Below are 27053 nucleotides of genomic sequence, written 5' to 3'. Positions count from 1 at the left end.
CTCTCTGCTTGCTGTCCACAGCTCTGGCACAGGCAAGTAACAGGGACACAAATGCCTTGCAGGATTTAGCAGCAGGCTGCTGTAGGCAGCTGCTTACTTTGTTTAAGCTTGTTTGGCTTCCTTTTCCAGCAGTAGTTTGGTTGGCATCTAACTGGGCATCCCTTCCTAGTGCTTCAGGGCACAATATTGTTCTGCTTCCAGTTAGAGCTGTGCAGCTCTGCCAGGGTCATCTATGCCTGTTTCGACAACCAAAGCCATGGTCTGCTTTGAAAATCATGGAGTGTTTGAGCTCATTTTCTTGGATAGTCAGCGATCAGGTAGATCATTCAGTGATAACATGACATGACTCTCTTATGTGCACATAATAGCACGACCAACAACAGTTTTTCACACTTTCAGTGTACCACATAATCTTGTTAGTAACTCTGCTCCATGGGCTTTTCCTTCTTTTTTTTCTGGGATGGGCTAATAAGTCTCACATCCTAGCCAACATATTAAGAACAAGATTGTGTAATACCCTAGTGTGTGGGTATGGTTAGAGAAATCTGGAAAGAGCATTCCCTCTTCTCTTTCTGAGAGAAGTACCTGGGTCTGACCCTGCTTTTTTGTTTTCTATCCCTTGTAGCATTTAGACTACAAGGCAACAAACAAGGGGGCTGGCAAGCAGAAATAAGATTGGCAATCCATATAAATCAGCAAATTAGGTTTGGGGAGGTCTGGGACAGGTTTTTTGAGCTTATGCTGTCAGTTTAACCAGCCTACCTTTTGGTTAAATGCTGCCTGATGTAAGGCAAGCTCCAGGACAGTATGTTTGACTGTAGGCACAAACTCGCCAGCACTCATTGAAGAGGCTTCAGATGTTAATGCCATCGTCTAGATCTTAGGAAATGAGCCCATGGGTTGTTTTGCAGAAGTCAGGAAGGAGACTTTTACTTTCAGGTTCAAAAGGAAAACATTGAAATCTTGATGCAGTCCTGCACTTAAAGCTTTTTATGTTTATAGAAAATTGCCTCTTATAGTATTGATGGCAAATTGCCCTTCGATTGCAAAAGCTGCACAGAGAATGCAGCTGTATTTTTGAAACCATGTTTTGACAGATTGTCATGCTCCTCACAAAAGTTTGATTTTAGCTGAAATATGCATAGTAAATGTGTGTACTTTATTATAAGGCAAAAGACCAAAATTACTTTGCAAGTACTACTATGCTTTGCAATTGCTTTATATCTGATAAAACTGGTGTCAGTAGAAATGAGTGCTTTTTCTACTGTGGCATTTATCTTCATTGTAGTATTTGCAGGTTTTTCTGTAACTGGCAATTGGCAAAGCCACAAATTCTGAGTAAACATAGCTACTCCAGATGGTAAATATTCTGCTTTTAAAGTTTCCTGCTGTAAGGACAAGAAATATCAAAAGACAGAGTGTGTGGATGATGGTTTCACACTTCGTTCTGGATATAACAAAGTGCCAGAGGCAAAGTCAATTCAATATCAGAGATGTCTGGTTTAGAGCAGCAGCATTACAAGGACTGTGACCTTCGCAGAGGTGAGGGGTGGTTTTAATTGACTTTGGGTGGAAATAAATAACAAAGTTCATAGTTTCAGAGTAAAAAAATACTCAGTTTGTGTTTATGGAGGTCTGAATTCTCACCAAGATCCAAGTCCTGTCTTACTTGAAAAGTCATGCAGCATGGTAAAATCTTTTTCTGTGAAATCTGGGGTTTGGGGGCTTTTCTAGAAAAAAATTAAAAATTTTGCATGTACTTCTCAGTCACTATAACATACTTTTGAAAGTGCATTTCGAAACCACGTTTTTCTAAATGGAAACACTATAGAGAGATGACTTGGTCATTCTATTTGTCACTTCCTGATTGCTTTGTTTTCCCATAAGGCATGCTTATATTTTCAATATAAATGTTTGCTCCATTCGGCAGCCTATAGTTCAACTACATGAGTTCATTTAGGATTGGAACTTGGTGCCTTATAATATTTTACATTTTCAAGGAAGCTTTTTGACCAGATGTCGTTGTTGTCCAGTGAAGATAATTTTTTACCTATCCAATGTTTTGTTTGTACTGCTACTTAAAAAAACACTCTTCAGGTTAAAAAGTCTGGTAAAAAAATCCTGTTATTCTGATAAAGAGCAAACAACTATACATTTTCTCTATTCTATATAACTATTCAATGGTTGGAAATCAGGATATTCTGTGTGATCGGTGGCTACTTAGTTGCACTCCTCCATTATATTTTCATTTACAGGAGAGATGGGGGAAAAAGCATAGAAATACTTCACTGATTACCTCTATTAGCAAATTTTTGACCTTATGAAACCAGTATGATCAGAGATGGCAACTGGGGGAGTCCAGTGTCTAAAAACTGGAAATCTCCTTTACTGCTGCTATATGATCTTGGACAAGTGCCTTTAGTGTGGATCCTCAGTGACATTTAGGTACACATATCTTAACTGAATTAAGATCCTCAGATTTTAGAGATCTGTGGCCCAGGTTGTCTACAAATTAGGCTTCAGTCACTGAAACACTTACAGCAGTCCTCTGTTGCTTCACTGGCATGCAATGAAAGAGGTTTTCTTACAGTTCCAAGATGTTCTGATGCTGTGCTGATCAAAGCTGTGCAAGTATCTTAGAATGCTTATTTTGCTTTGATGTGTAATGTATAACCAAACTGGTTTTGAAGACATAAAAATGTCTGTAAAGTTCCATATGTGTCTTAGATTATACATGGCTTCTCTGGGATTCTCTTTATACTATAACCTTCTCACATTACAAGAGCACTTAAAGTGCATTTTCTGGCAGCTCAGTAAATAATAGAATTAACACTTGTCTGCTGTGGTTTATTTCAGCCTTAGCATGAATTACAATGTAGCACTCTTTTGGTTTGGTTTTTCAAGCTTGATTTTAGAAGAAAGAGTGAGTAGATTCATTGAAGGTTGATTTCTTGAAGTACTTGTTTACCTGAGAAAGAAGTTAAAACTTGTAAGCACTGCATTTTAAAAGCAAACTGAGGAGATATGTGTGGGTTTTATTTGTTCATATAGTTAGGGTTTTTAAGAGCCTTTGCATTACTTGCATACTAGTTTTGCTCCAGTACTGATGAAGATGTTGATCCTGCCTGTATTCAGTAGCTTTTAATTTTCATAATTCTCACCAGTAGTGGAATGTCTAGACAGCCACCACTGAATGAGGAATGATAAAAAGAGAAAAGGTAGAAGTGGTATTTTTTAATAGGATTTTATAAGTCAATATATTCTCAGGGATGACAGGTCATAACAGAAGAAACTGATTTCATTCTATCATGAAATTACATGTTTGATAAGATAAAGTAATTGCATAAAATCAATTTCTTCAAGTCTTTTTGTAAGACCTCCAACTAGAGAATATTCTGGTAAGGAATTCATCACCATATTATATCAGTGAAAGGTTTTAGTGGGTTGGGTTCCAGCTGATGTGGTTGGGGTCTGAGCAGCAGCATTGTCTCATTGCTGTCAGGTGATGCAGTATGGATGCCTCATCGTGCTTTGCTCATGAGGAGTTAAGACCTGGCAGATCACAGAAAGCAGTGTTTTCTATGAAGAATCTTTGCAAAGCAGGGTATTGGTAGCAGCATTTGACAGGGACTGTCAGCAAAACTGTCAGGATTCAATACTCAACAGTGATTCAGAAGTATATAATAAAATTTGCTGATGCAGCACAGCAATGATACTATTATTAATCAAATATAACTAGTGACAAAAACAAGACAATCCTCAGAAAAGTGCAATGAATATGATTTGGGGCTGGAGGAGAGAGGGAGGATGAATGGTTTAACCAGTGAGAAGATTAGGATTTTCTGTTTAGGTTAAACAAGCTTCAGAGGTATCTTAATTACAGTACCTAAGCGCCTTTACAGGAAGGAAGTATGGGACATGGAATGACTACTTTAAAGCTGAAACCAAGAAGAGCCAAAGTAGACATTAGATACAAATTTTGAAAGTGATTTTGAAGACCCAATGAAACACTGTACTAGAGGTATGAGTGCATCTTTCCTCACTTGATGTCTTTAGTCTGGATGTGAATGTTTGCTTTGGAAGACACACCTCGGCCAAAACATGGTCTGTCTTCAGTACAAAGCCAATAGTGACAACTATTGGGAAGGAGGGAAGAAATGATAGTTCAGATTTCAACATGGATTGCAGAAGGCTGGTAAGAAATCTGAATGTGTGCTTGAGTTTTCACTTGCACAGAAGTCCCTAGCAGTGCACCTACAGTGCTGCAGATTAAACCTTGTGTGTGACTGCCTCACTTCAAACTTGCCTGCACTCTACTGTGTAGACACATGGAAGGAGGTAAGAGTGAAAAAGAAAAGGAATAGCTGAGTTCAGGAGTAACTTTAAAATAAAAGAAGGGAGCTCAAACTTGAAGCTTTGTGCAGGGAATGGGAGTATTTTATTGAAGTTGGAAGAAAGATAATTTTAACAGTAATATTTATAAGCACTATAGGGAGATATTATCAGAGACCAAAGAAAAGGCATTTTCAGTAGGCAAGGGAGAGAATGAGAGCTGTGGTGCTTAATCCAAGGGAAAGCAAATCTTTGAAATGCTATGAAAAAGGAAATGGTAAAATCTTACTTCTAAAAAACCAAGCAGCATAGCATGCAAATGACAAACTCATTTTCCTTTCATCCAAAAAAAAAAAAAAAAGCTACATTCCGCTTCCACTTCCAAACTTAAAACATTATAAATGGCCCAGTCAGAAATAACTGAGACTGAAGCTTCATTTTACCACCATAGATTTTATTCAGCATCACTGCAGATATCATCTGTGGGGTTTGAATTCCACAGAAGTGACCAGAGTTTGATCTGATTTTACCTTTTGTTTGTATAATCATAACCATAGGAGGATTTTAAAAATAGGATCTGAATCCCTGTTGAGGTTTTTAATACCCCCTATTCTGAGGTCACTGGATTTAGGATTTCTGCTTGGGCCTATCTCATACATTTTTATAGATATTCAAAAGCCTGTAATAGCCCACACACAGGTTATATTAATTTCCAGTGCCTAAATCCCGAAAGTGCTTTGGGGATTTCCCTGCTAATCCTCTTTTTCAATGCAGGGGTAGGTTTGAACCTTTGAGATTTATTCTTTTTGTTGGTTGTTTTCCAACCAAAGAATCTTTCAAGGGTAACAACAGCAAGTCTTAAATACGTAAAGACGTAGAAAGTTTATCTGCTGTTTTTGTTATTACAGCAATCTGCCAGTCTTTTTTTTTTGGCACAAGAAGGAAAAGAAAGTGTGACTATTATTAGTAATTACACTACTTATAGTAATTTTAAACACTTACTAATATTAAATTTATGCAAAAGTATTAAATCCTGACTGAACATCAAATCCTTTCTTTTCCAAGGGCAAAGTAACTGTATTAATATTAATGAAGCCATAAAATACAAGTTAACTGACAGCATTTTTGCAGTTGCCTTCTGCAACTGTATTTTGTTACGGAAAATTTATCATATTTTTCATGTCTGAAAGTAAAAAATGAATAAAACTATCACAAACTGCTCTTTGTTGTAAGTGACATGCCTTTTCTTTATGATGCATGCTTTGCCATAAAAAGGGAGTGCTTAATGCATTTCTGTTGGGAGATGCCTATTTATTCTGACACACCGATCAGCCTCCAGGGTGTTTCTTTGCCACAGAACTGATTCTATATCTCATCCATTATCTAATAAGATGTGAAAAGAGTATCCTGTCTCACAAAAAAAATCAGGCTTTGTTTCATTACAAGGATGTGGCAGGCCCACTTACAGATTTACTTGCAGGATATACAGTTGTTAGTGAAAGGGCCAGTTATACACTCATGAATGTTTCCAATAGGCCTGTGGGGAAAACATTGGTAACATTGGTACTGAAGATCATTTATTTCAAAGGCAAGTATAAAATATGGCCTTTATAATGAGAAAATGCATTTCACATCTTAAATAGTACTGCAGGAGCTTATGAATTTTATTATTGTAATAAACACCAATGCCACATAAACTAGCCAGCCAGAATGTCTCTGCAAAATATATGCCCTGGTTGTTTTTCTTCTCTTTCTTCATTATTTCTCCCTTTACAATGTTATGAAAGGTTTAACATTGTGCTTGCATAGGAAAAGAGAGATTGGAGTAAGGAAAGCCAGCTGAGGCATTGTGAGATAAGGCAGTGATAAAGCAAGTGTGTACAAAGCACTGTCAGATAAACAGTGTCAGTCAGATGTGCTCATAAGGAAATAGTCACAAAGGAAAAAGAGAGTAGGATACACAGTAGGAAATTCAATTAAACTTGGACATAACCTTAAATATTAAGGGATAACAAGTCTTTAAGATCTTAGGTATGCAGATGGAAAGTGAAAGTACCTCTCTCTGCATGTTTGAGCAGAGCTTAATACACCCAAAACTTCTGATCACTAATGCACTGCAAATCGTTGTTGTATTTAAATGATGCTCTATTACAACAGTGCAGCCTCCCATACAGCATACCCCACAAAAAAGTGCCTCCATTGTGAAGCTGCTTGCTAACAACCACGACTGAATTAACAAATCAGTGTCGGCTGAAGTAAAGCAAAACATTTTAGATCATTGACAAAATATAGGGAGAAGTGACACGAAAGCAAACAAGTGATTAGGTTTGATATCTCTGAAGTTAGAACACTCCCTGCACTCCACTGCTCCAAATTTCCTTGACTTTCTGAATAACAGAATCAATCCTTCTGGACTTGCACAATGCGTCTTTTCATAAAGGGCAGTTTCTTTAGCATGACAATAAAGTATGATTTTCAGTGCTTCTTGGAAAAGTGAAAATACAGCTTGAAAGAGTCCAAAATGAAAATACAAAAGCTGAAATTACTGGCAGACAAACGTTCTAGTGTCATGTCCTGATATCCTTTATTCATTACATGTGAATGCAGCTCTGTATCTAAATCAAGGCTGTTTTATTAGTCTTGCTTATAATGCCAGTCAGAATGGCTTACCACTGAGAGATCTTTAAGAGTCTGGAGTTGCATCAAGACAGCATAGCTTTTAAACAGCATAAGAGAGGCCCGTTCTACATTATTGACTTTTCCCCTTACCTGCAAGGACACAGAATTTAATTCAGCATTGATGGGTCAAAGATTTTGACATATGTCAAGTCAGATATCTTCATTTTAGAGTTTAAAAAAAGGCATCAAACCTGATACATATGAACCACTTTAGGTGGCAGAGGCAGTCAGACTGAGCTAGGGACAATTGTTTCACTTATCTGCAAAAGACATTTTCAATGAAGAACATTACTTTTCTTATGTAAAGAACATGCTATTTAAGGAGGATAAAAGCAGAACAACTGCTAGAAATGCAGTAAAGGTCTAAAGGTAGGTCCCTAAACCCTGTGTTAAGTATCCTATCATTGTGTTCTTTCTATGGATTTTTTAAACCATCCTATAAAGGTCTGTGGAAAGGATATAATTTCCTAGAAAATGGTATTTCATATGGCCTTTTATAAAGTGGTCATCCCCTAGCAAAGTCAGCAATAGTTTTCTATAGAGAAGACATTTGATTCAGAACTATGAATAGACTATTTCCATTAGCAAACACTGTACGCCAGAACAGCTTTTTTTCAGCCATCATCCTTCCTCTATAAATAGATTTCACAGCAGGAAAAGCACACCCAGAACTATCTAGTATGACTTTACATCTCTAAATGAACCATGTTGCAAAATCTCATTTTTAATAATGGCATTTACATTACTTCACCGATTAAATCTACAATAATAACAGCAAAATTGTTGTGTTAATGATCAGAGTGTATAATAAGATGCACAGTTAGGAGGATTTTGGGAATTTAATGGGAAGAGAAGGGCAAGGGATCATCTGTTGTATGACTCTTCATGATTGTAACCTGCTGTCTATGTCCCTAATGTGTTTTTCTGACTGGCATGCTTTGGTTTGTTTTCCAGTCCGTGTTTTGTCGTGAATGTAAAGAAGAATTCCATGAAGGGGAATGCAACTCTCTCCTCAGCCCACAGGGAGCCATGGCCCAGAAGGTATGGATCTCACAACTCCTTATCTCTATCCCTGGCCCAGCCAGAGTGACATTTGTCAAATGGGTCCTAATTATAATCCTAAGTAAAAGCAATTGCATTCGTGCTGAATTACTCCAGCCGTTGGAGTTGCCGAATTGGCTTTGCAGCAGATTTCAGTCTCTGATTGATAGAGTAGCTGAGTTCTGTCAGGAACACACAGGGCTTTGCCATCAGTGATAAAGAAAAGGCCTTCCCAGTGGGCTTCTAGAGTTGTCTCTATTCAATGTGAACACTTTTGAAAGGCTTTGTATAGTCTTGCTGCCTTTCAGTTTATTTTCAGTGTGCCAGTCAGGAAATCATGTGGGATTGAGCCGAATAACAGGACTTTTATACACCCTATGCAGAAAATACTATTGGTAATTTATGTTTTGACTTACAGAAATAAAAAATAGATTGTCTAGGCTGCAAGCTGTTAGATGATAATTATTCTAGGCTGCTCTATAATTTTGTAGCTATAGACCTGGACACGAAGTAGTTTTTCTCTCCTGACATTTCTCTTTGTTTGAGATTCAAGTTTTCCTTGAAATAAATAAATCATGTAAACCATAGTCTTTCCAACTTGAAAAGAGAGCAAGAGAGAGAAAGAAGAAAGAACAGGAAACATAGCCCCTTAAATATCTCACAGCTTGATGCCCAGGCTGTACTACTAGGAAGCAGAAAACTGGTGCTCAGATATCTGGCAGGTTTGGTGCTAAGAGGAAACTCAAAATCTGAGCCTGCACATAGTCCAGTGTGGCAGATAAAGGTTTGTGGGCAGGTGCTGATGAGGGCTTGCATCCAGCCAGCTCTCAGGGAAGCATGCCAAGCTCCTGTAACTGCCTGCAGGCAGGCCCTGCCCGAGGCTGGCTTTTGGGGACTCACTGAACACAGAGACTGGCAGGGAGCTGAAATTGTACTGGGAATCTTTGCCATGGGCTACCTAGAGATGGTTCATATGCCATACTTTGCAGACCTTGCACTAGGTCATGACCTGTGTAGAGATTCTTCTCTTTAACCTTTCTCAGTGAAGCTCTTCTAATTTATAAAAGGAATAAGCACTAGTTGAGACAGAATAAAACAGCCTGTATCCCCGTAGTCAGTCGGTTGACCTGGAACATGTGTATTGTATCAGACCCAAAATCCATCTACTTTCCCAGCCTCTAATGATTTGTGATGCACATGTGGTATTTTATGTTTAGTAGCTATCGGCAATTTTTTTCCATGAATTTGTGCAACCCATTTTTGAAGCCATATGTATATGCAATAAGGAGATTTGCACTTAGCTGCCCTCTATGAAGAACAGTTTAATTTTATTTGCAGTCTTCCCATTCACATTTATATTTTAAAAAAACAACTTCAACAGAGACATTGAGATATGCTTAAAGCATCCAACAGCCTAGTAAAGCAGGAGACCAAGGCTCAATGTCTTCCTTGAATTAAACTGAGCTAGAATTTGAATACATCTCAACATGAACAGAGAGCTCTGTATTCATTAAGTTATTTATGCTTAGAGTTTTGCCTAGAGTACTGAAAGTTGTCATGGCATGTTAAAAGTGAGTTCAACAATGTTGGCTCTGTGAAAGCTAGAGTTCATGTAATTTTTATCTTCCAAGGCAGAGATAAAGGTATGCTAGGAAGCATCAGAATACCACAGGAAGAAGTCCTTTATTTTAAATATTTGAATATTGCCTTAGCTTTTCCATATAACAATGGGAGCACTTCACCCATCTGATTCAATTTCACAGCACATGAATTGCACCGAATTAGACCTGCTAACTTAGCAACGTTGACTACTGTTACAGCTATAGTGTCATGTGAATGTTCTTGCTGCTCCTGAAAAATTCCCTGTACTCTCAAAGAACTGTTCCAGAATAGCTAAATGATAGTGCCAGAAGAACTCTTGCACCTATACACATCGGGTCGCTGCATAGACAAGACCACAGACTATGCAGAATTCACTGAGACTCCAGTCTAAGCTGAAGTTAATAGACTCAGGTCCTCCTTCTCTTCCCCTAAAAAACTGAGAACTGCACTAATTGCACGTCCCCACGAGGCGGTGCTGTGCCACTGAAGGAATGTTTTCCCTCCTTTTCCTGAGCAAACCGAGCGGCAGCAGCAGCAGGGCGAGCACGGGCGCTGGTGAGATGCTGGTTTCACCTGCCCAGCATCACTGCAGAGCCGCCTGCACACAGGGTACCACAAACCATCCGGGGGGCATGCATGGAGAGCAGGGCCCGTGGGACAGCTCCCATCTCTCTCTGAAATGAGTGTAAAGGTTTACCCACCGTGCTTTCAGGATGTCTGTTCCACTTGGCATCACCTGCCAGGTGCATAGGTCTGTGTGTCAGACCTGACTTGCTGTGATTGTAGTGAGTAGTGAGAAGGTTTGTTTTATCTTTGCCCATGGTCTGTTTCAAGGTAGGAATAATACACTTCCAGGGTTCTCTCTAGCTCATGCAATTTGACTCCTGTCTGGATCCTTCCCCTATAATTTATTTTATCAAGACATCTTATTGCCACAAGTTCTGCCAGTCAAATTTAAGGATCAAAAAAACACACTGCCACTAAAATGTTCCTCTCCAGGGCAGGTGCAGGATGCACAATCAGTTTCAGGGAAATACTTCCAGTAATGAAAATGCAGGGTTTGCTTTTAGCCTGCAGTGGCTGTAGTAGTGAAAGCAGCTTCTCTTGCCTTCACATTTCTGCAAATGCTTGCAGGTCTCTGATGTTCAACAATAGGAAGCACTGTGGGCAGGTTCAGGCCTAAGTCAGCGTGACAGAGGTGGACATGGTGGAGCATGAGGAGTGTAAAAGAGGTGAAAGAAAAACCAGAAAGGAGAGTTGTTGTAGAGGAACTGGGTGACCATAGTTGATGGCAGCACAGAGAGCAGGAAGAGCTGTGGTGGCACTCCTAAGCTCTCCTAAGGTGTGTCTGCTTCCTGGGGACTTTCCATGTGCCAGGGCAGGGCCTGAGGACAGGGATGAGCCAGTGTGGTGGAAGGTGGGTCCATAGGTGGCTACGACTGGGCAGGACAGGGATGTGGGGAGCTGGAGACAGGCCCTGCTGCAGTGTCACCAGGCAGTGACATGGGCTCCTGAGCCATGACCAGGATGCAGGGATTAGCAGGGATTGGGAGAGCAGGTCTGGTGGTACCCTCAGAGCCTGGCACCAATTTGGGAAGACTTGGAGAAAGAGAGACAGAAGGAGAGACAGAACCTGATATAGAGGAATTTGAATGTCCATGAAAGCCAAGAGCTCGCTGGAGTGACTGTAACCTGTCGGGTGGAGTGGAAGCTCCAGAAAGAGGAAAAGAAAGAGAGATGTGAAATGACATGGCACAGCTATGAGGGTCCAGGAAACATAGATGGTGGTGGAGAAACGGGGCTGTGCTTGGGCAGATGTCAAAAGGAGGGAAGAGGAAGCCTGAGGTGAAGAGAGGGGACAGTGGTGGGACTGGTGGGACAGTGAAGGAGGGTAGGGAAGGATGGAAGGGGGAATGGGGTAAATTGGAGGAAGAAAGAAGAGGGCGACCATGACTGCAGGACATAAGAGGGATACAGCAGGTGCCACATGTGGATCCCTGAAAGCCTTTTCCAAATAAAGGAGTTGGAAGCTTCAGGGGAGCTAAATGGCATTACTTGCTGTTTGGGGTGGAAAAGGCAAACTCAGCAGCAAGCATGCAGAGAGCAGCCCAGCTGTAACTACTGGTGTATCATGACCTTTCAGAGCTGTGCACAGATATTGCACAGCCCATTGGGAAGGATAAAATGTTCTCCTTCTGCTGAAATATCTACTTTTAGCCCAGATAGGCCATTGAAAGCTTATCTTAAACATTTACTTACTGGTGCAGGACTGATTATTTCCCATCTTAATGTGTAAATTAGATTATTTCAGGGAAAATAAAATTTATCTGTGGCAATATCAGTTGAGAAGCTTTGTTTTAAAACCATTGCAGCCTCCTGGAGCCATTTGAACTTTGGGATGAGAGAAGAAATAATATTTGATGAATTAAAAGGCACAGTGTGCAAGATGGAATCAATGACACGGTAAAGGTGACTCCAACCAGATTTAAGTTTAGAAATAACCACATAGTCCCAGCTATGTACACCACAAAGCCAAGCTTCCTGGCTTCTTTTAACCTCACACATAGACAGTCTGTGCTGATGGGGAATCTAGCCATAAACCAGCTTCCTCTCTAAGTCTCATCTTAAAATTAGCCTAGCTTTCCTAGCTTTCTAAATGGTTTTCCTTTTACAAGAATAAGTAATGCACCTTCTTGCTCACTAGCAACTGGACAATAAAATGTGGCCACATATTAGATTTGAACTTTTTCAGAGTAGCTTCCAGGATGGTTTTGGTCTTGGGTATGTTGCTGAGACACTGGCAAAATAAACTGTAACAGCAATGACACTGATGTAAAAGTGGTGCCTGTGTAAATAAGTGAGTAGAATATGGGGCACTGAGTCATAAGTGTTTGAGGGGGAAAAAGGTAACACAATCTGGATGAAATTAAAAAGTATGGTTTAGATTTGGTTCTGTGGACACCTTCTCCAAGAATCTGCTGATTATCTTGTCCTACCAAAGTCTTGTCAGAACATACCTGGTCTTAGTCCAAGCCTTAATTCCAGCTAGTCAGAGAAGGCGTCTGTTCTAGCATGTCTGGCCCAGCAATCCATGCAATCCAGTAAAATCCCTCTCTAAATATTCATCTTTAGCTGCTGGTGCAGCTAAAAATTCTTACCCATTTCTTGCACACAGGTCACAGACTAGCTGGTGTAAATTTCTGCCATTTTTTTACCTTGAAAATCTCATTGCCTGCTAAAGGTTTTCATTTCAGACCATGCTCACTGTATATGCAAAGTAAAAAAAGGTATTGCTAGTTTTATCAAAGTCTTAGCTAATCAATGAAGTATTTTTAGCCCATTTACAATAACAGTAGGACTTACAGTTCATAGTTAAAATAAAGGATATGCAAACTTTCTGATAACGCTCATTTCCCCAGTGTTATTTTTAACCTTCCACTGCTTCTCCGGGTTCTAGGCTCAATAACTACAGTCTGGCATAGGCTGGTACAGTGAATCCTTTACCAGAACGAACATGATGTTGATATTAAACGATTTTTTTTCCTTCTTATTGTATAGTCTGCTTGGAGTCAGTCTTATGTGTTTGTTACCAGACTCCTCCTTTGATGCACAAGCCAGTGTTGGTGTGTTTTACCCAAGCTGGTTATGCCTTTGTTCTCTTTGTTGTCCTCAAGACTGTTTTTGCCCATCCTTCAAGGCTGTATTTGGGGAATTGACCCCTTGAGTGTGGTTTATAACTCTGGGGCCTCACATATCATCCTGTGCCTCTGCTTTCAAGGCCTCTTCTATCATCCCATGCCGTGATTCCTCTGTGTAGCATTTTATTGTAGGGTCAGAGACAGTATAGTACCTCTAATGGTCATTCCTGCCCGTTAGTTACAAAAATACATGGAACTGTTAAACCATGCAATGAAACAAAAAGTGTACAAAAGCAGAACAGGGTAATAGTCATCGGGTCATTAAATAATTGCTGTCACAGGCTAAACCAAATCTCTAGGTATGCCAAGACAAGTTCAGATAAAGCCTGATGGGTCCTGAGGCTCATGGTGCTGGCTTGGCACAAAGGCTGTGGTCTCTTACAAGAAACAGCAACATTATTTTTATTGAGGCATAAAGATACATGTTCTAAACCTTCATCTACAGTCTCTTCCAGTGTAAATTTATAGTTAGTGCTGTAAAACTTGACTTCAACTCTGCTTTTAAGCTGTGGGACACTGCCTGTCCTGGCTGCAGCCCTAAGCTGGAGGCCTTTGTCACCCAAATCCCAAAGCCCTTCCCAGACCCACCGCCTTCAAATCAATCCTCAGCTTTTCCTTGTCTGGAACTCAGCCCTCACAGTCCTCAAATAGCTAATGTAGGATCCAGGTAATAGCTTTGCTGTTCTGCAGCTGGCAGTATAAAATTTATCCAGCATGGATTCCTGGGCTGACAGGAACCCATCAGAGCTAACCAAAAGCAGAGCAATCAGTGCCTCAGCTGAGTCAGGGCAAACCTGATCCTCTTCATCAGTATACACTTCCAGGGCCCTGCCTGCACTCTAACCAGAGTTTCTGGGCTCAAACCTGACTCAGGCATGATGTCTCAGGCAAAGGATTGGCTCAAAGCAGACCCATTGGATCACTTCCCAGGCCTGTTTTTTGCTGCACAAGTGCAACTTAAAGTTTGCACATCCATGCGCTCGCGCACACGCATCCAGGAAAGCCTGTCACATCACCTGGCATCCTGCTGAATGTAGCTCCTGGAAAAGCTCCCAGCTCACTTGGGCTGCAGGTGAGCCTCCAGCCCATCTTTTCCTCTCACTGCCTCCTGTGTGCAGGTCTCAGAGTTGACAGTAGGGGGTATGAAATGTCCAGGCATTGCCTGCCAGGCTTCCTTTTCCATCGTGGAACGACAGCTGCTAACCTCCCATTTCCAGCAAGTACGTAGGGTTGTGAAGCCTGGTCTCTAAGCAGCTAATGATAGTCTGAATGATAAATAGTAAATGCTAACCACAAAAAACATTAATTGTTTCCCTGCATTTTAGGAAAGGAAAAGCTACTGAAAAGGTTCGTCATACATAGTATCTTATCTGAGTCATAGTGTGAAATGTGGAACATTTCTATTATTAGGCCATTGTTGTTTTTTTTTTTTTTATCCCTTCAGGTAAATTTTAAAAGTTAAATAAAACATGGTTGTACAAGAAATGGCACACCTAGCTTGATTTCTAAAATATCTTAAATAACTGAAAAAGAAACTGAGGCTCAGGGTTTTAGTATTTGGTATACTCACAATGTCAAGCTTGGGACATTTCAACCTACAGGTGCCTAATTAAAGGAGCAAGAAAAATAACTATAACCGGAAAATGTCCTGTAAAATTAATCTCTGTGTTATAAATAAAGATGCACCAGAGGAAATCTGAGAATAGGTCTTAACTTCCCGTCTAATGAAAAAGAGGTGATAATTGTATAGAGAGAATTTTAGCTTTCCTATTTTGGGCAGCAGTAAAGTAAAAAAGATATGACAGACTTCTTTTGTTTATGAGCTTAAGCTGACAGTCATTTTCAGCTGTGCTGCCACTTATAAGAGAAGGCACGTTCTTTATTCCACTCATGGAAAACAGTTATATAAGAATAACCTGTATTAGATTAGATTTTCTGCTTTAGAGCAGTGCAAATTCAATATTCACCATCTACCTGAATTTAATTCATTATATGAATGGCTGCAACACACAGAGTGAGAACCTTGATGTGCAGTGTCACCCAACCAGAGCACTCTTTCATCATGTATCTAGTGTAATACCCTGTGTATATCAATTTGATTTTAACTAGTTGCTGTCATCACAAAGCAGCTCTTTCATTTTATGTCAGGAGTCCCTAGCCACACTAGACAAATTGGCTCACACAAAGCTGCTGGATTTAACCAGATCATTGTAGTACTGGCACCTCTATTTTTCCTGTGTATGAAACATTCTCATAGAATTAGTTTCTTTTCTACTCCTTATCCATAGCCACATTTTAGCATTTTGATTAGCCTAAATCTGTCTCTAAAATACAGCAATATTCCCATAGCTATGCACATCTTTTTTTGTGAGATTTTGACTCTTAAGTGGCTCAAATAATCCATTTTCTTCCAAAACCTTCTAGCCGATCTAGTGCCCTAGACATCTGCTATTTTTACCCCCTGCAGTAAAGGACACCAATAAACATGACAGTATGTTAATTCATGTGATCATGTTCATAAAACAGCCCTGTGGAAGCCAAGAAGAAATAAATTTAAGTTGGACTGTCACCAGCCATTGTAGAACAGGCTTCAGTAGCTGAGGCTGCTTTTGCTTAGAGCTCTAGCTCTAGTGGGCTGTGTTAACCTAAATATTATGGTGGGATGAACATTGCTCGGGCACAATGAATTATCCTTTGACTTCCTTTCAAATGCTTTCAAGTCTACATAGCTTTTCTCATATTCTTGTTAGAAAATGAGTAATGCTTCCTGTTTTGAGACATCTAAACCTTTTTAAAATTCTTATTTCACATAAAGTGAAATAATTTTACGTATTTCTATTACAGTAAATAAAAAGCTTATTTTGGCAAGTAAAAGACTCTTAAAACTAAGCATTTCTGATCAAAAGCAAATGTATTTCAGATTTAAAGATAGCTTCACTAGGATACATTTTTTAAAAGTTATGCTTGACTAGGTTTTTTGGCTTATTGGGGAGAGATGAAGCACTAAGGGCAAACAAGCAGGAATGCAGAAATTACAATTCCACTTAAAGCAAAGCACAGAGAAAGTTAACAGTTGCATATTCTATTGTGAATTAAAGGTCTTCAGTTTTCATATGTTGTCTATACCAGGCAAAATAAGCATGCTCATAAAAGAAGCGTGCTAACATAAGGCAGTATATCATTCAGTGGGTGTCAAAATTCAACATCAGATATCTATCTATATATATATATATAATACATCTATATCTATATATCTTATATCTAAGACTTCCATTATTTTGAACAAGAATATTTTTAATCTAGATGGTACTGCTTAGTTGCTGTCTGTGAGCACATTCTTCATTTGTTTTGATGCAGTTCTGTTGACAGGTCGATGTGTACTCTATCACCTAAACAAGATGCTGCTCTAAGAAGGACACTTTATTTCTATTTCAAGATGCTTTCTGTCCCTGTAGATCTCTTTCCAGTATTGCATGATATTGATTAACTGCAAAGAAAGCATTCCATGTACATGTTTTTGTATTGTTGTACAGTCCTCAGCAGTCTCTGTGGTCTCTTTATCCCTGTTAGTTTTTCCAAAAGACTCAGCATAGAAACAGAAGTAAATCCATGTCCTTCAGTGTGACCCAGAGATAATAAGACAAACTTTCCCTCTTGTCTCCTTAAGGGAATAATGCAGGGAGGATATTGAATAGTGCTTACAACAGCTCTTTCTGTAGCTTGTTGGTATTTATGGGTATTCATTCCTGGTCAAAGTATGCAGCACAGTTGAGAATAAAAAAAATTATTCATAAAGTGGAATGGATGAAATCTAGTAGTTTTTCCATAGTGCTGGGACAAATGTTCCATACTAACTGGGGAACCAGAGCATATTGTGTTGAGTGAGCATCAGAAGTGATCAAAATCTCCTGTCCTCAGCCAGCTGATGTGTGATGCACACCTGGAGCATCTCTGAACTTCCCATCCAAGACCAGGCAGAACAAGCAAAGTTAGAGACCCCTCTGCTTGACAGACCTAGGACATTGGCAAGGAGAATAGAATTGCTAGTTTAGGATGTAAGAACATGATTTAAATAGACACCGGTAATGAAGAATTGCCATACACCTTTTCTTTACTGTTTGACAAAAAAATGCAGATAAATATATGTGTGCTTGCCATCACTGGATGTGAACCACTAAATAAAGGATATGAGCCCTGAAGGCTTATAGATCTAGATGGTATAATTTCTTCACTGAATCAGAGGGACTCCATTACTGCATCATATCTCTGCATTTGGTTCATGCAGCAGGAAGTTTTTAATTTAGCATTCAGCAATAGTGGGCATAGGAGGGATGTTTCAGCTCTAATGGGCTGAAAAATCATGCTGCTGCATCTAGTTCATGCTAGAATTTTTGCAATGGAAAATACTAAAATAATAATTCACTGCTATTTTCAACAATTTGTTCTTGGTGAACTGCATTTTTGTGGCTAGAAGATGTTTCTTTTAGTTACTCCTAAGGTCTCCCAATTTTGTTTTCAGAACTAAGATCAAATAAATAATACAAACATATAAATAAAGTTAGCAATTTGGTATGTGAAAGTTTGCCTCAGTGTCTTTTGCTATTAGGTCACAACAAAGACATGAAGATGGAGAAAAAAGTATATTTGCAAGTATTAAAACATTGGATTTGGACTATTTGAGAAAATAGAGCCATTGTGAAGCTCTTCCGGACTGATTACAAAAATTTTAAATACTTCTGGTAGTGCTTCTGGAAAGAATAGCAATGCTTTGTCACTGCTGTAGTGATTTTCATCTGTATGCATGTTAAGCAATGAGTTCCCATTAAAATGAGATATCATCTTATTTCTGTCACAGAGAAAACTGAGGCCCAGGTCAAGTGTTCCCCACTCTCCTGCTCTGCCTCTCTGAGCTACCTCAGACTGCTTACAAAAGTCATCCTTCCTTAAGGATGTAGGTGTTGAAAAATCGATACTAGATTATGTTCTTTGCTATTAGCCTGAGCAGCTTTTTCTATTTCCCAGAACTTACTGATGTGCTGTTGTATAGAGGTCATCTTTCTGCCGAATTGCTGAATAATCCAGCAGGGTGCAGGGCCGAGTTCTCTCTCCACAAGCACAGAGATAAAAGTAAAAGTCATTTCTAGGATACAGAGAAGGAGGTTTCATTCGCTTTTGTCACCTCTACATCAAAAAGAAAAGCAAATGGGAGAATATTAAGTGAGGAGCAACAAAAGCCATTCACAGACTGAGGAGACTGATGTAGGTTGTAAAATAAATAATGACAAACATATTATTGGTGTTTCTTGAATAAAAGAAGACAGTGGGGGTTTTTTTGTTGTTTTGTATTTTGGTTTGGTTTTCCTTAAATGTATATTGAAATGGCCACTAGATGGGCTGGAAATAAATTTCTGTAGATGCTGGTCTTTGTTACTCCATTTTAACTCAGGTCATTTCAGCCAAGAACTAAAATTGAGGCACCACTAGCTGACACAACTTATATATTTTATCAATAATAGATGACCAGAATTAAAGTGGAGTTATGGCTTTGTCTTATTATTTAAAGTTGGGCCAATTTCCTTTTCTGTCATATTAGAAATAAATATTTTAAAAATTATCTGTATCAATAAATATGAAAGTCTATCCACATAAAAGCCTATAAGTATTTAGGAGGTATACACTAAGAAGTTACAGGAATTGTTATAAATTAAATAGTTTTGTTTAAGTTCATCATTTTCCCATATGCTTGAATAAAACCATATTATGACTGGAGAGAGCAAAGCTTCAAGGTTGGAACCTACATGCATTGTTTACAGGAGCTATTCACATACTTGCCAGCCTTGTGTGATGGAAATGACCCAAGGCACTGCCATCTCTTTTGTCCTTGTACTATCATTTTAGGTAGGAAAAAGCCAAATAGGCCACTTGTGTAGATTATGTAATTTTGTCCCAGTCATAAATAGGACAAACACAGGAGTCCCTTTTATACACTTCATGATGACATTTTCCTTCTGTGTCATTCTATCTGGGGAGCTTTCATTGCTCAAGAGTGAGGTTTTTTTCCTTTTTTCCCAAAATTTTAATGTTTATTCTTTGTGCCTGTTATATTTGTGTAGAGTTACATTGGAATGCAACTCAGACCTCAGATACAACAGAGTATCAATACAAACAGTATTTTCATTATGAAAAATTATTTCCTTCCAGGCACCCCCCCATCCCGCATTACCAAATGTTGCACTTCCTTGGTGTTTTTGCTTTTCTTGCAAGGGCTTTAATCTCTGAAGCAGAATCAAACCTGTGGTGTCTAACCTGTGATGCTGTCAGCCAGATTCACCTGACTCCTCCTTCACCTTCCCACTTGCTTTACCTGTCCTTGTGCATTTGCAGCACGGCTTGATGCCCCAGTGGGTGCCCCTTTCTCTCTCTTTGCAGGGGTATGCCGTTGATGAACAGGCAGCCATGCACGCTCGATGGGAAGAAGCATCTAGAGAAACAATCAAGAAGACAACCAAGCCATGCCCCAACTGCAATATTCCAGTCGAAAAAAACGGTAAGTTTATTAGACATCTTGTACTTACCTGTCTCTTAAAATTCATTTTACAATATAAACATATGAATGTGCAGGTCTACATATGCATAATATTATTCCAAGAGCAGGAGAGCACAAAATGCTTGAATACTTCCCTGTGTCACCTTACCTAAATTGTCTTGAAAACACTAACTCTAAATCACTTAGTTCTAAAACCACTAATTAAGCCTAACAAAACGTCCACCTATTTTTTAAATGGGGGAAATGGGGCATTGGATGTAGCATTCATATGACTGGATATCCAGCTAGTTATCGAGACTTTCCATTGCCACTGGGAAAAACAGACATTTGTAGGGTAAAACTCATCTCATGATGAAGCAGAACATATGTAGGCCAGATAATCACCTAAAAGTGGAGTGTGAAGAATCCTGCTGTAGATGTCTACACAGTATATTGCTGAATTTGAGTGAGATTAATCCCAGCCCAGCCACATGCCCATGATAGAAGAGCAAGTTGGAGGAAGCAACATGAGTCCTGACAAACAATTTGCATTAATCAGTGCTTACCATGTAGGAAAAAACTAATCTGCTGGCACTGGGATGTTTAGAATGAAGAACAGGAATGGTAAATAGACTGTACTTTATAGGTTAATACTGTTCCAAGACTTAATTGTATTTATGTTAATTAATAAAAATATATTAACATGATTGCCTAAACATTATACAAATATTTAGAGGATGCTTCCCAGTTTTGTGGCATTCACCTGGGACGCTGAAAACGCCAAATAAGGCACTATGAACTGCAAGGGGAGAACACTTTGAGCAGTGACACTGCAGAAATATTACTGGGGAAGAAATAGGACAAAATCCTGAAATCTGGGGTTTGATGAAAGAAAAGAAGGCAGTTGGCAGATGGAAAGTGGGAGACACCTTCAAGCATAAGAAGCAGAAGGAAAGAAAGCCTGAATTGAAGAGTGGGAAGGTGAGACAAGATTTGGCATAGCATAGAGAGCAAGGTGGGCAGCAGAAGAGAGGTAACAGAGGGCTAGGTCAAAAAATTATTCACAGATTTGCAGAACAGACTAAAAACCAGAAGTTTTAATCTGATTAGAAATAGAAAAATTATAATGGTGACTATTTATATTCTAGATTTTGTGCACAGCCGAACAAAAACCCCTTCTGGTTAGGCTTGAAGGAGTGGTACTTTCTCTTAGACTCTGAGCACCCCACTTTAGTTGCCCTGCTTTGAGGAGGGTTTTGAATTGGATGATCTCTTAAGGGACCTTCCCACCTCAGTGATTTTGTCATTTTGCAAATAAAAGCATGAAGCTTAAAAAGTGCAGTGTTTGCCTTCCTCTTTGGTCATGGGTACTGCACATGCCAGCTTCCAGTCTGCCATTTGTAAACTTAAAGAAGCATTTCAGAGCTGCCAAAGTACAGCTGCTGTCAAGAGACTGACAACTGTATCCTGAGGTCTGCCAGCAGTCCTCATCTGGGAGTAGTACACTAACTCCATACGGGAGAAAAATTCTGCTTTCCTTCCCCAAATATTCTGTGGACAGTGTCTTTTACAAGGGGCAGGGACAATGCCAATAACTTTTTTGTGATAGCCCGTGTAAACTACAGGCATTGTTGAATATTTCTGGATGCCAGTAACTTTCCTGTAATAGCTGAAGCGAAAGAGAGAAGCACTTTCCCACAGCTCAGTCCTCAATCTGAGTGAATTTAAACACACATCCATGTCTCTCAGAGGGCTGCTGTACTCACAGAGCTGTAGGTCCCATTGCTGGAGGCACTGTCCACTGCTGGTCTCAGCTGCCATGGAGCAGAGAATAACATGGTTTATGTAGCTCAGCAGGGAGGGCACACGTTTTACAGTAGACACCTATTGGGTTTGGGTCCTGCACCGGGACTGAGATGAGTTTTACCCAGTGATGGCTTAATACAAACTGCAAGAGAGGACTGGATCTAAACTTTACATAAACCGTAACATGCAGGCTGGCCATTTGTATGTTTACATTTAAATAAGATAAAAATCTTTCTGTCACATTGCATTTCTTAGACAAAGATATAAACTGACAAATAGACCTTGCTATCACAAATGGTTTTCTCTCTCTGTCAGGTGAAGCATACAGACCTATTTTAACAAACCAATTCTTGTTTGTTTTTGCCATCTGAGAAACATTCTGGAGTGGCATTTTTAAAAGCGTGGTGTAAGAGTAGCAGCTCATACAGTAGGGAACACACACTTCGTGTACCTCCCATCACCATTTGGAGTCAAACCAAGATGACATTTCAGCATTTCTTCATAGCACATGCTTTTCTCTCTGTTTGAATTATACAAGAGCTCTCTTTGTGTGGTAAGCAACATAATTTCAATTTGAAGGGTATTTCTGTAATGACCTTTGACAATGTTAATGTTTTGTATATTACAAAATAAACTTTTGATCAAGGTTGTGAGCAGAGAAGTTAAAGCTGCTGTCATGGTATGGAGAAGAAAGAAACCCAACATGCAAAAAACATTGATGTGATCAAAAGGCTGTTTCAGATACTAAAAAGGTCAAATCAATTTAAATTACTAATGTCATTTTTGTGTAAAAAGTAGTCAGCCATCAAAGTCTCTATCTCTTGATTCCCCAACTTTGCGAATCTTGCAAATCTTTGAATCCAAATTCAAAAAAGAATTTAATATTGTTTATCTTCTGGCTCACAGCTGGACTAGCATAGAGTAACCTTGAGGAGATACCTTCAGGACTGCTTTGAGAGGTCACAGACTATAATCTCTTTTCTCTATCTCTAGCATAGTCTTTTTTAATTTCCTCCTACCTAGAAAAGCACATCAAATAATGTGCTTTAATAACACAATAAGAGAGGAGTAGCAGGTTTTAGAAAGCCCAGGGAAATATTCTTCAGGTTTTTACTTTTCCTTTATTAAATTATTTACTTAGTTGGTAAATTAATGTCTAAGAAAGTTGATTTTGATGCTCTTAATTGTTGATTAACATCTCTAAGTGTTTTCCAACTACCAAAGCCGTTCTGTTGCTGTTTTGCAGGTGGCTGCATGCACATGAAATGTCCTCGCCCTCAGTGCAGATTTGAGTGGTGCTGGAACTGTGGCCTGGAGTGGAACAGAACCTGCATGGGAGATCACTGGTTTGAGTAGCAGTGCTGAGGCCAGTCTGTGTTGCTGCTAAAGCTTGTTTTTAATCAGGGTAAAATTCTGAACCACTTGCTTAAACAAAAATCCCAGTGGTTTTAGGGACAGAGAGTTCAGAAGTTGGCCTAGTTTGTTGTTTTTTTGCTTTATTGCATATGCAATCATACCAAAATCACATTGAAGTTATGCCAAGGCTTTTAAATCCAGTAAGTAAAAAGAATAATTGTTTTAATGGACTTGCTCGTCATGGTACAAAGAGGGGTAAATTACAACTTTTTGAACTTGTGCAGTCTGTCAACATGGAGAGTTGGCAGGGTTGCTGTGAGGAACCTTACTTGACATTTATAGTCAGGAATCCATAATTCTTGCAAGAGAGAGCAGCCTGCATGTGTGTGTGTGTCTCAGTGTGCAAGCATCAAGGGGCGTGGAAGATGTTTCCTGCATCATTCTCTTTTTTTCTTTGACCACTTCTTTGCTCACTCAGCACAATTTTTGATTTTGAGGCAGTATTTCTTAACAGCATTTTTGCCAGAGGGAAGGCTGTGGCTCTTATTTTCTCAGGGTTTCTTCCTAGCAGGCTTTCTGCAGGGGTTTTGCTTTCAAATGAAATTCTCATGGAAACACCCAGCTTTATGCCGTACTTGTGTATTTGTGATATACAACACAAAGCCAGCCGACCTACTCATTAGAGGCTGTGTTACCATGGGAAGATTGCTAAGGATGCAGTTTCAGCATTATCCATGGCTGCTGGTGCAGTGGTGACCGGATCCAATTAAGTGCTCTGCAAGATAAACTCACAGGGCTTCGTTTTTCTTGTACTTGTGGGATGCTTTGGATGTGGCAAAGTGAGGCAGGAGGAGATTTCTCAGGGCTTTTCTCTATCATGATTCTTCTAAATTGAATGACAATATGGGTATGATTCTGAAAATATATTCATTGCTCTAATGATGTGGGGCAGAGACACAGCTTCATTTTAAAATGTTAACAGAGTAAGTAAAGTTTAATAGCATTTCCAAGTCTGAACAATTTTACTGTTTGTGATCTTTACATTGATATTTTATGAAATGGGCAATGTCCACATCCAACACACCATGTAAGGATATGCACAATTTAGTTCTGGAAAAAAATAACGCACAATAAATAAAGCGGTCAACATTTTAAACTTTATTTCGTTTTTTCATTTGAATACAAAGTAAGTGAGTACAAAAATGTTGGGTGGGTCATGTATTGTCTTGACTGATTCAAACTCCCAGCTGAGAGGCTAGCCCTTTGATCAAGACATAATGTTAGCACAAAATAAATTCCACATGCATGGTCTTCTTTTATCAAGTTTGAACTAATATTTTGTATGGCATGACTGTAGAGTCCTGAAATATGGGTGTGCCTCATATCAGTGCAGAGTATGGAGCTTGAGGCATAAAAAAAAATCCCAGGCTCACTAGAAGAAATGTCTAATTGCTAAAAGCAGTGGAATATTCATCTGTCTAAACTGGAAGTGACATTAAAGGTGTGAGGAAACAAAAGAACGAAGGCATGAGGTACCAAAAATTAGAGAGTGAACTGGTAGAATTAAGAAAATGAGAAAGAAAATAAATGGCAATGAGAAGGCAATTGGCATTTCCTAAAGGTAATTTTCCTGTTTGGAAATGCTGAACTAAAATTTATGCAGGAGTAGCTACAATGAAGTGCAGGAGTGTAATTATATGCCTCGATTTAACTCATTTAATATTTTCTCTTAACAAAGGTATTTTACTATGAGCTCTGATTATCTCATTATTTGATTTCCTATATCTGGGTCTATTTTATAATTTATATGGCTAATTTCCAACAGGCCGGGGAAAAGTAACAATGCTTAATTTTACTTTGATGATGTGTTACAAGGGTTGATCACTACATTTCATATTCAAAAACATTCAGAATTAAAGAAGTCTGAGTCTCTTTTTTTTTTTTTTTAATGTCTTTCTCATATAGGAAGAAGTTATTCACTATAAGGCAGTTTCACTGAGTTAGAGCCTGACCTAACACATTAATGCTTTAATTGTTAGATAGAAACATGTGATTTATGCCCCTGGACCAGGGTCCATTGAAGTCAATGGACTACAGCTCCATATTTCTTTCTGGGCTGGGAAGGGTATGCCAGGCATGAGTCATCAGGCTGGAATAGAAACACCTCTTTCTTGGAAGAACTTGTCAGAGAACAGGATTATGAGCATTTGTCTGAGATGTAAGCAAGGGCAGGAAAGGAGAATAAAGGAGTTCCAGCATTGACTCAAGGTTGTGTCACACAGTCCAGATTTTGCACTCTGCCAAAAACAAAAGTGTATTCTGCTGAATTTAATAGATCCTGATCATCTCTGTGTTAATACTATATGTCTCCATGCATACATGCACAAACTTGGGGATGGTACAGGCTGTTAATCTGATTTCTCTTTAAGATTCTCATAGTTTCCACAATTTAAAGGGCATGAAAATTCAGGATTAATGCTCTGCTGATACTATAAGAATGCTGGAATTCCTATAGAGATGTGTGAATTGAACCTAAAATGTCCTACACTGGTAACTATTTTTTTGCATGGAAAGTGCCATTTAAAAATCTAAATATCTAAAATGTCTTGAAAAAATCCAATTTATTTTGCAATTTGAAGCAGAACAGAACAATCCAAGTTTTCAGTGTCTATTCAGTCTACTCCGCTTATTTCAGCTCTGAAATATCAGAGTGAAATTCACCTCACTCAGCTTTAGATCTCTGAATGGTTCAGTGGCTTCTGAAGCTCGTTGTGCATGTGCATGGTGGATCCTGCTGAGTTTTTAGTACAATTGCTCATGGCTAGAGGTGTGATGGCAACACTCCTGCCACAGACTAAGCACAGCTCCTGACAGGATGTACAGGACCTGTGCTGTGAATCCTGTACACTCTTGGTTCAGTTGCTGCATAAGGAGGGGAATCTTCCTTTTTTTAAAAACTCTTAACACTGGAACTGCTTGCTGGCATTCATGAAGCCAGCCTTGGCAAACACTTCCTCAGGATTGGCACACACATCTCTGGAAGTGGTCCTGGGCAGCTGTGGAGAGTTAATGAAGAGAAACAGGACTCAAGCATGAAAGAAGGTAACAAACCTGAGGGCTTAAGCAAATGAAATGTTTTCAAAAGCTTGTGGGTTTATGTTCTCTCCTAGCAATACACTCTGGAAACAATGACATTTAACTGTATGTTCTAAGAAGGTGATTTATTGTGGAGCTATAAAGCAAAAAACAAGAAGTCTCTACCTTTTCACATCAAGGTTTGGCTTTGTTAATTGAATTCTCTTTACCTTGAACCTTCTTCATCTTTCAGATTAAAATAATTACAGACTTGTTCTTGGTACTGCAATCTGGGATCCTTTAGTGCATGTTAAATGGATTAAGTACAGGATGTATGCTTAAATATTAAACAATAATTATCAATATAATAATTCAGCTCTATAACTACAATGAAAAATCTCTAATATTTAATTCTAACTGGAAATGAAATCAAAATACCAAGTATATTAAGAAGAAAATACATAGCAATTTGGGTTCCTCGGGAAAAAGCATATCTTAAAGTTTAAAGTAAATAATACTTCGAGAGCTGTGACTTTGACTAAAATATCATTTACATGTCTGTCAACTCATCACAAAACATAAGCCAAATTATTTCATTTTAAAGGGTACACTTTAAAGAAAAAAATCAGTAAATAGCACTCCAGAAGAAACATTATGCCTCTGATGGGAAATAAGAGTCAAGCTCTGAAAGAACAACAAGCAAAGCAAAATGCTGTTTGCATCTGAATAGTAAGGTACCATCTCTATTGCAAACCAGTGTAGTAGTTTTTGCCTGCAGATGTGGTAGATGATGTAAGCTGGAGTGAAATTGGTATTTGTGCAGGGAAACATGAGACACTTGGAGGTGAGAGGCCAGATTCCAAGAGATTCTGCTGTCCTGGAAGACTGGGAAGATTCAGCCCTTTGTGCCAAACTTTCTCACACTTTGAGTAACAGCA

General features: G+C 39.0%; 1 protein-coding gene across 1 annotated transcript in view; it reads left to right on the top strand.

The window, feature by feature from the left end:
- PRKN (parkin RBR E3 ubiquitin protein ligase) overlaps positions 1 to 24201 on the top strand; it is a 671877-nt gene extending 647676 nt beyond the window's left edge. Inside the window, exons 10-12 of the mRNA XM_014875951.2 lie at positions 7966 to 8052; positions 19782 to 19899; positions 22931 to 24201. Coding sequence (XP_014731437.2) covers positions 7966 to 8052; positions 19782 to 19899; positions 22931 to 23040 — 315 coding nt within the window. The 3' untranslated portion in view covers positions 23041 to 24201. The remainder of the gene's footprint in view (positions 1 to 7965; positions 8053 to 19781; positions 19900 to 22930) is intronic.
- Positions 24202 to 27053: the final 2852 nt, after the last annotated feature.

The sequence above is a fragment of the Sturnus vulgaris genome, chromosome 3 (genome assembly GCF_052056855.1).
Source record: "Sturnus vulgaris isolate bStuVul1 chromosome 3, bStuVul1.hap1, whole genome shotgun sequence".
In the NCBI taxonomy this organism is placed as follows: domain Eukaryota; kingdom Metazoa; phylum Chordata; class Aves; order Passeriformes; family Sturnidae; genus Sturnus; species Sturnus vulgaris.
This window is presented reverse-complemented; position numbering and strand designations above follow the sequence as displayed.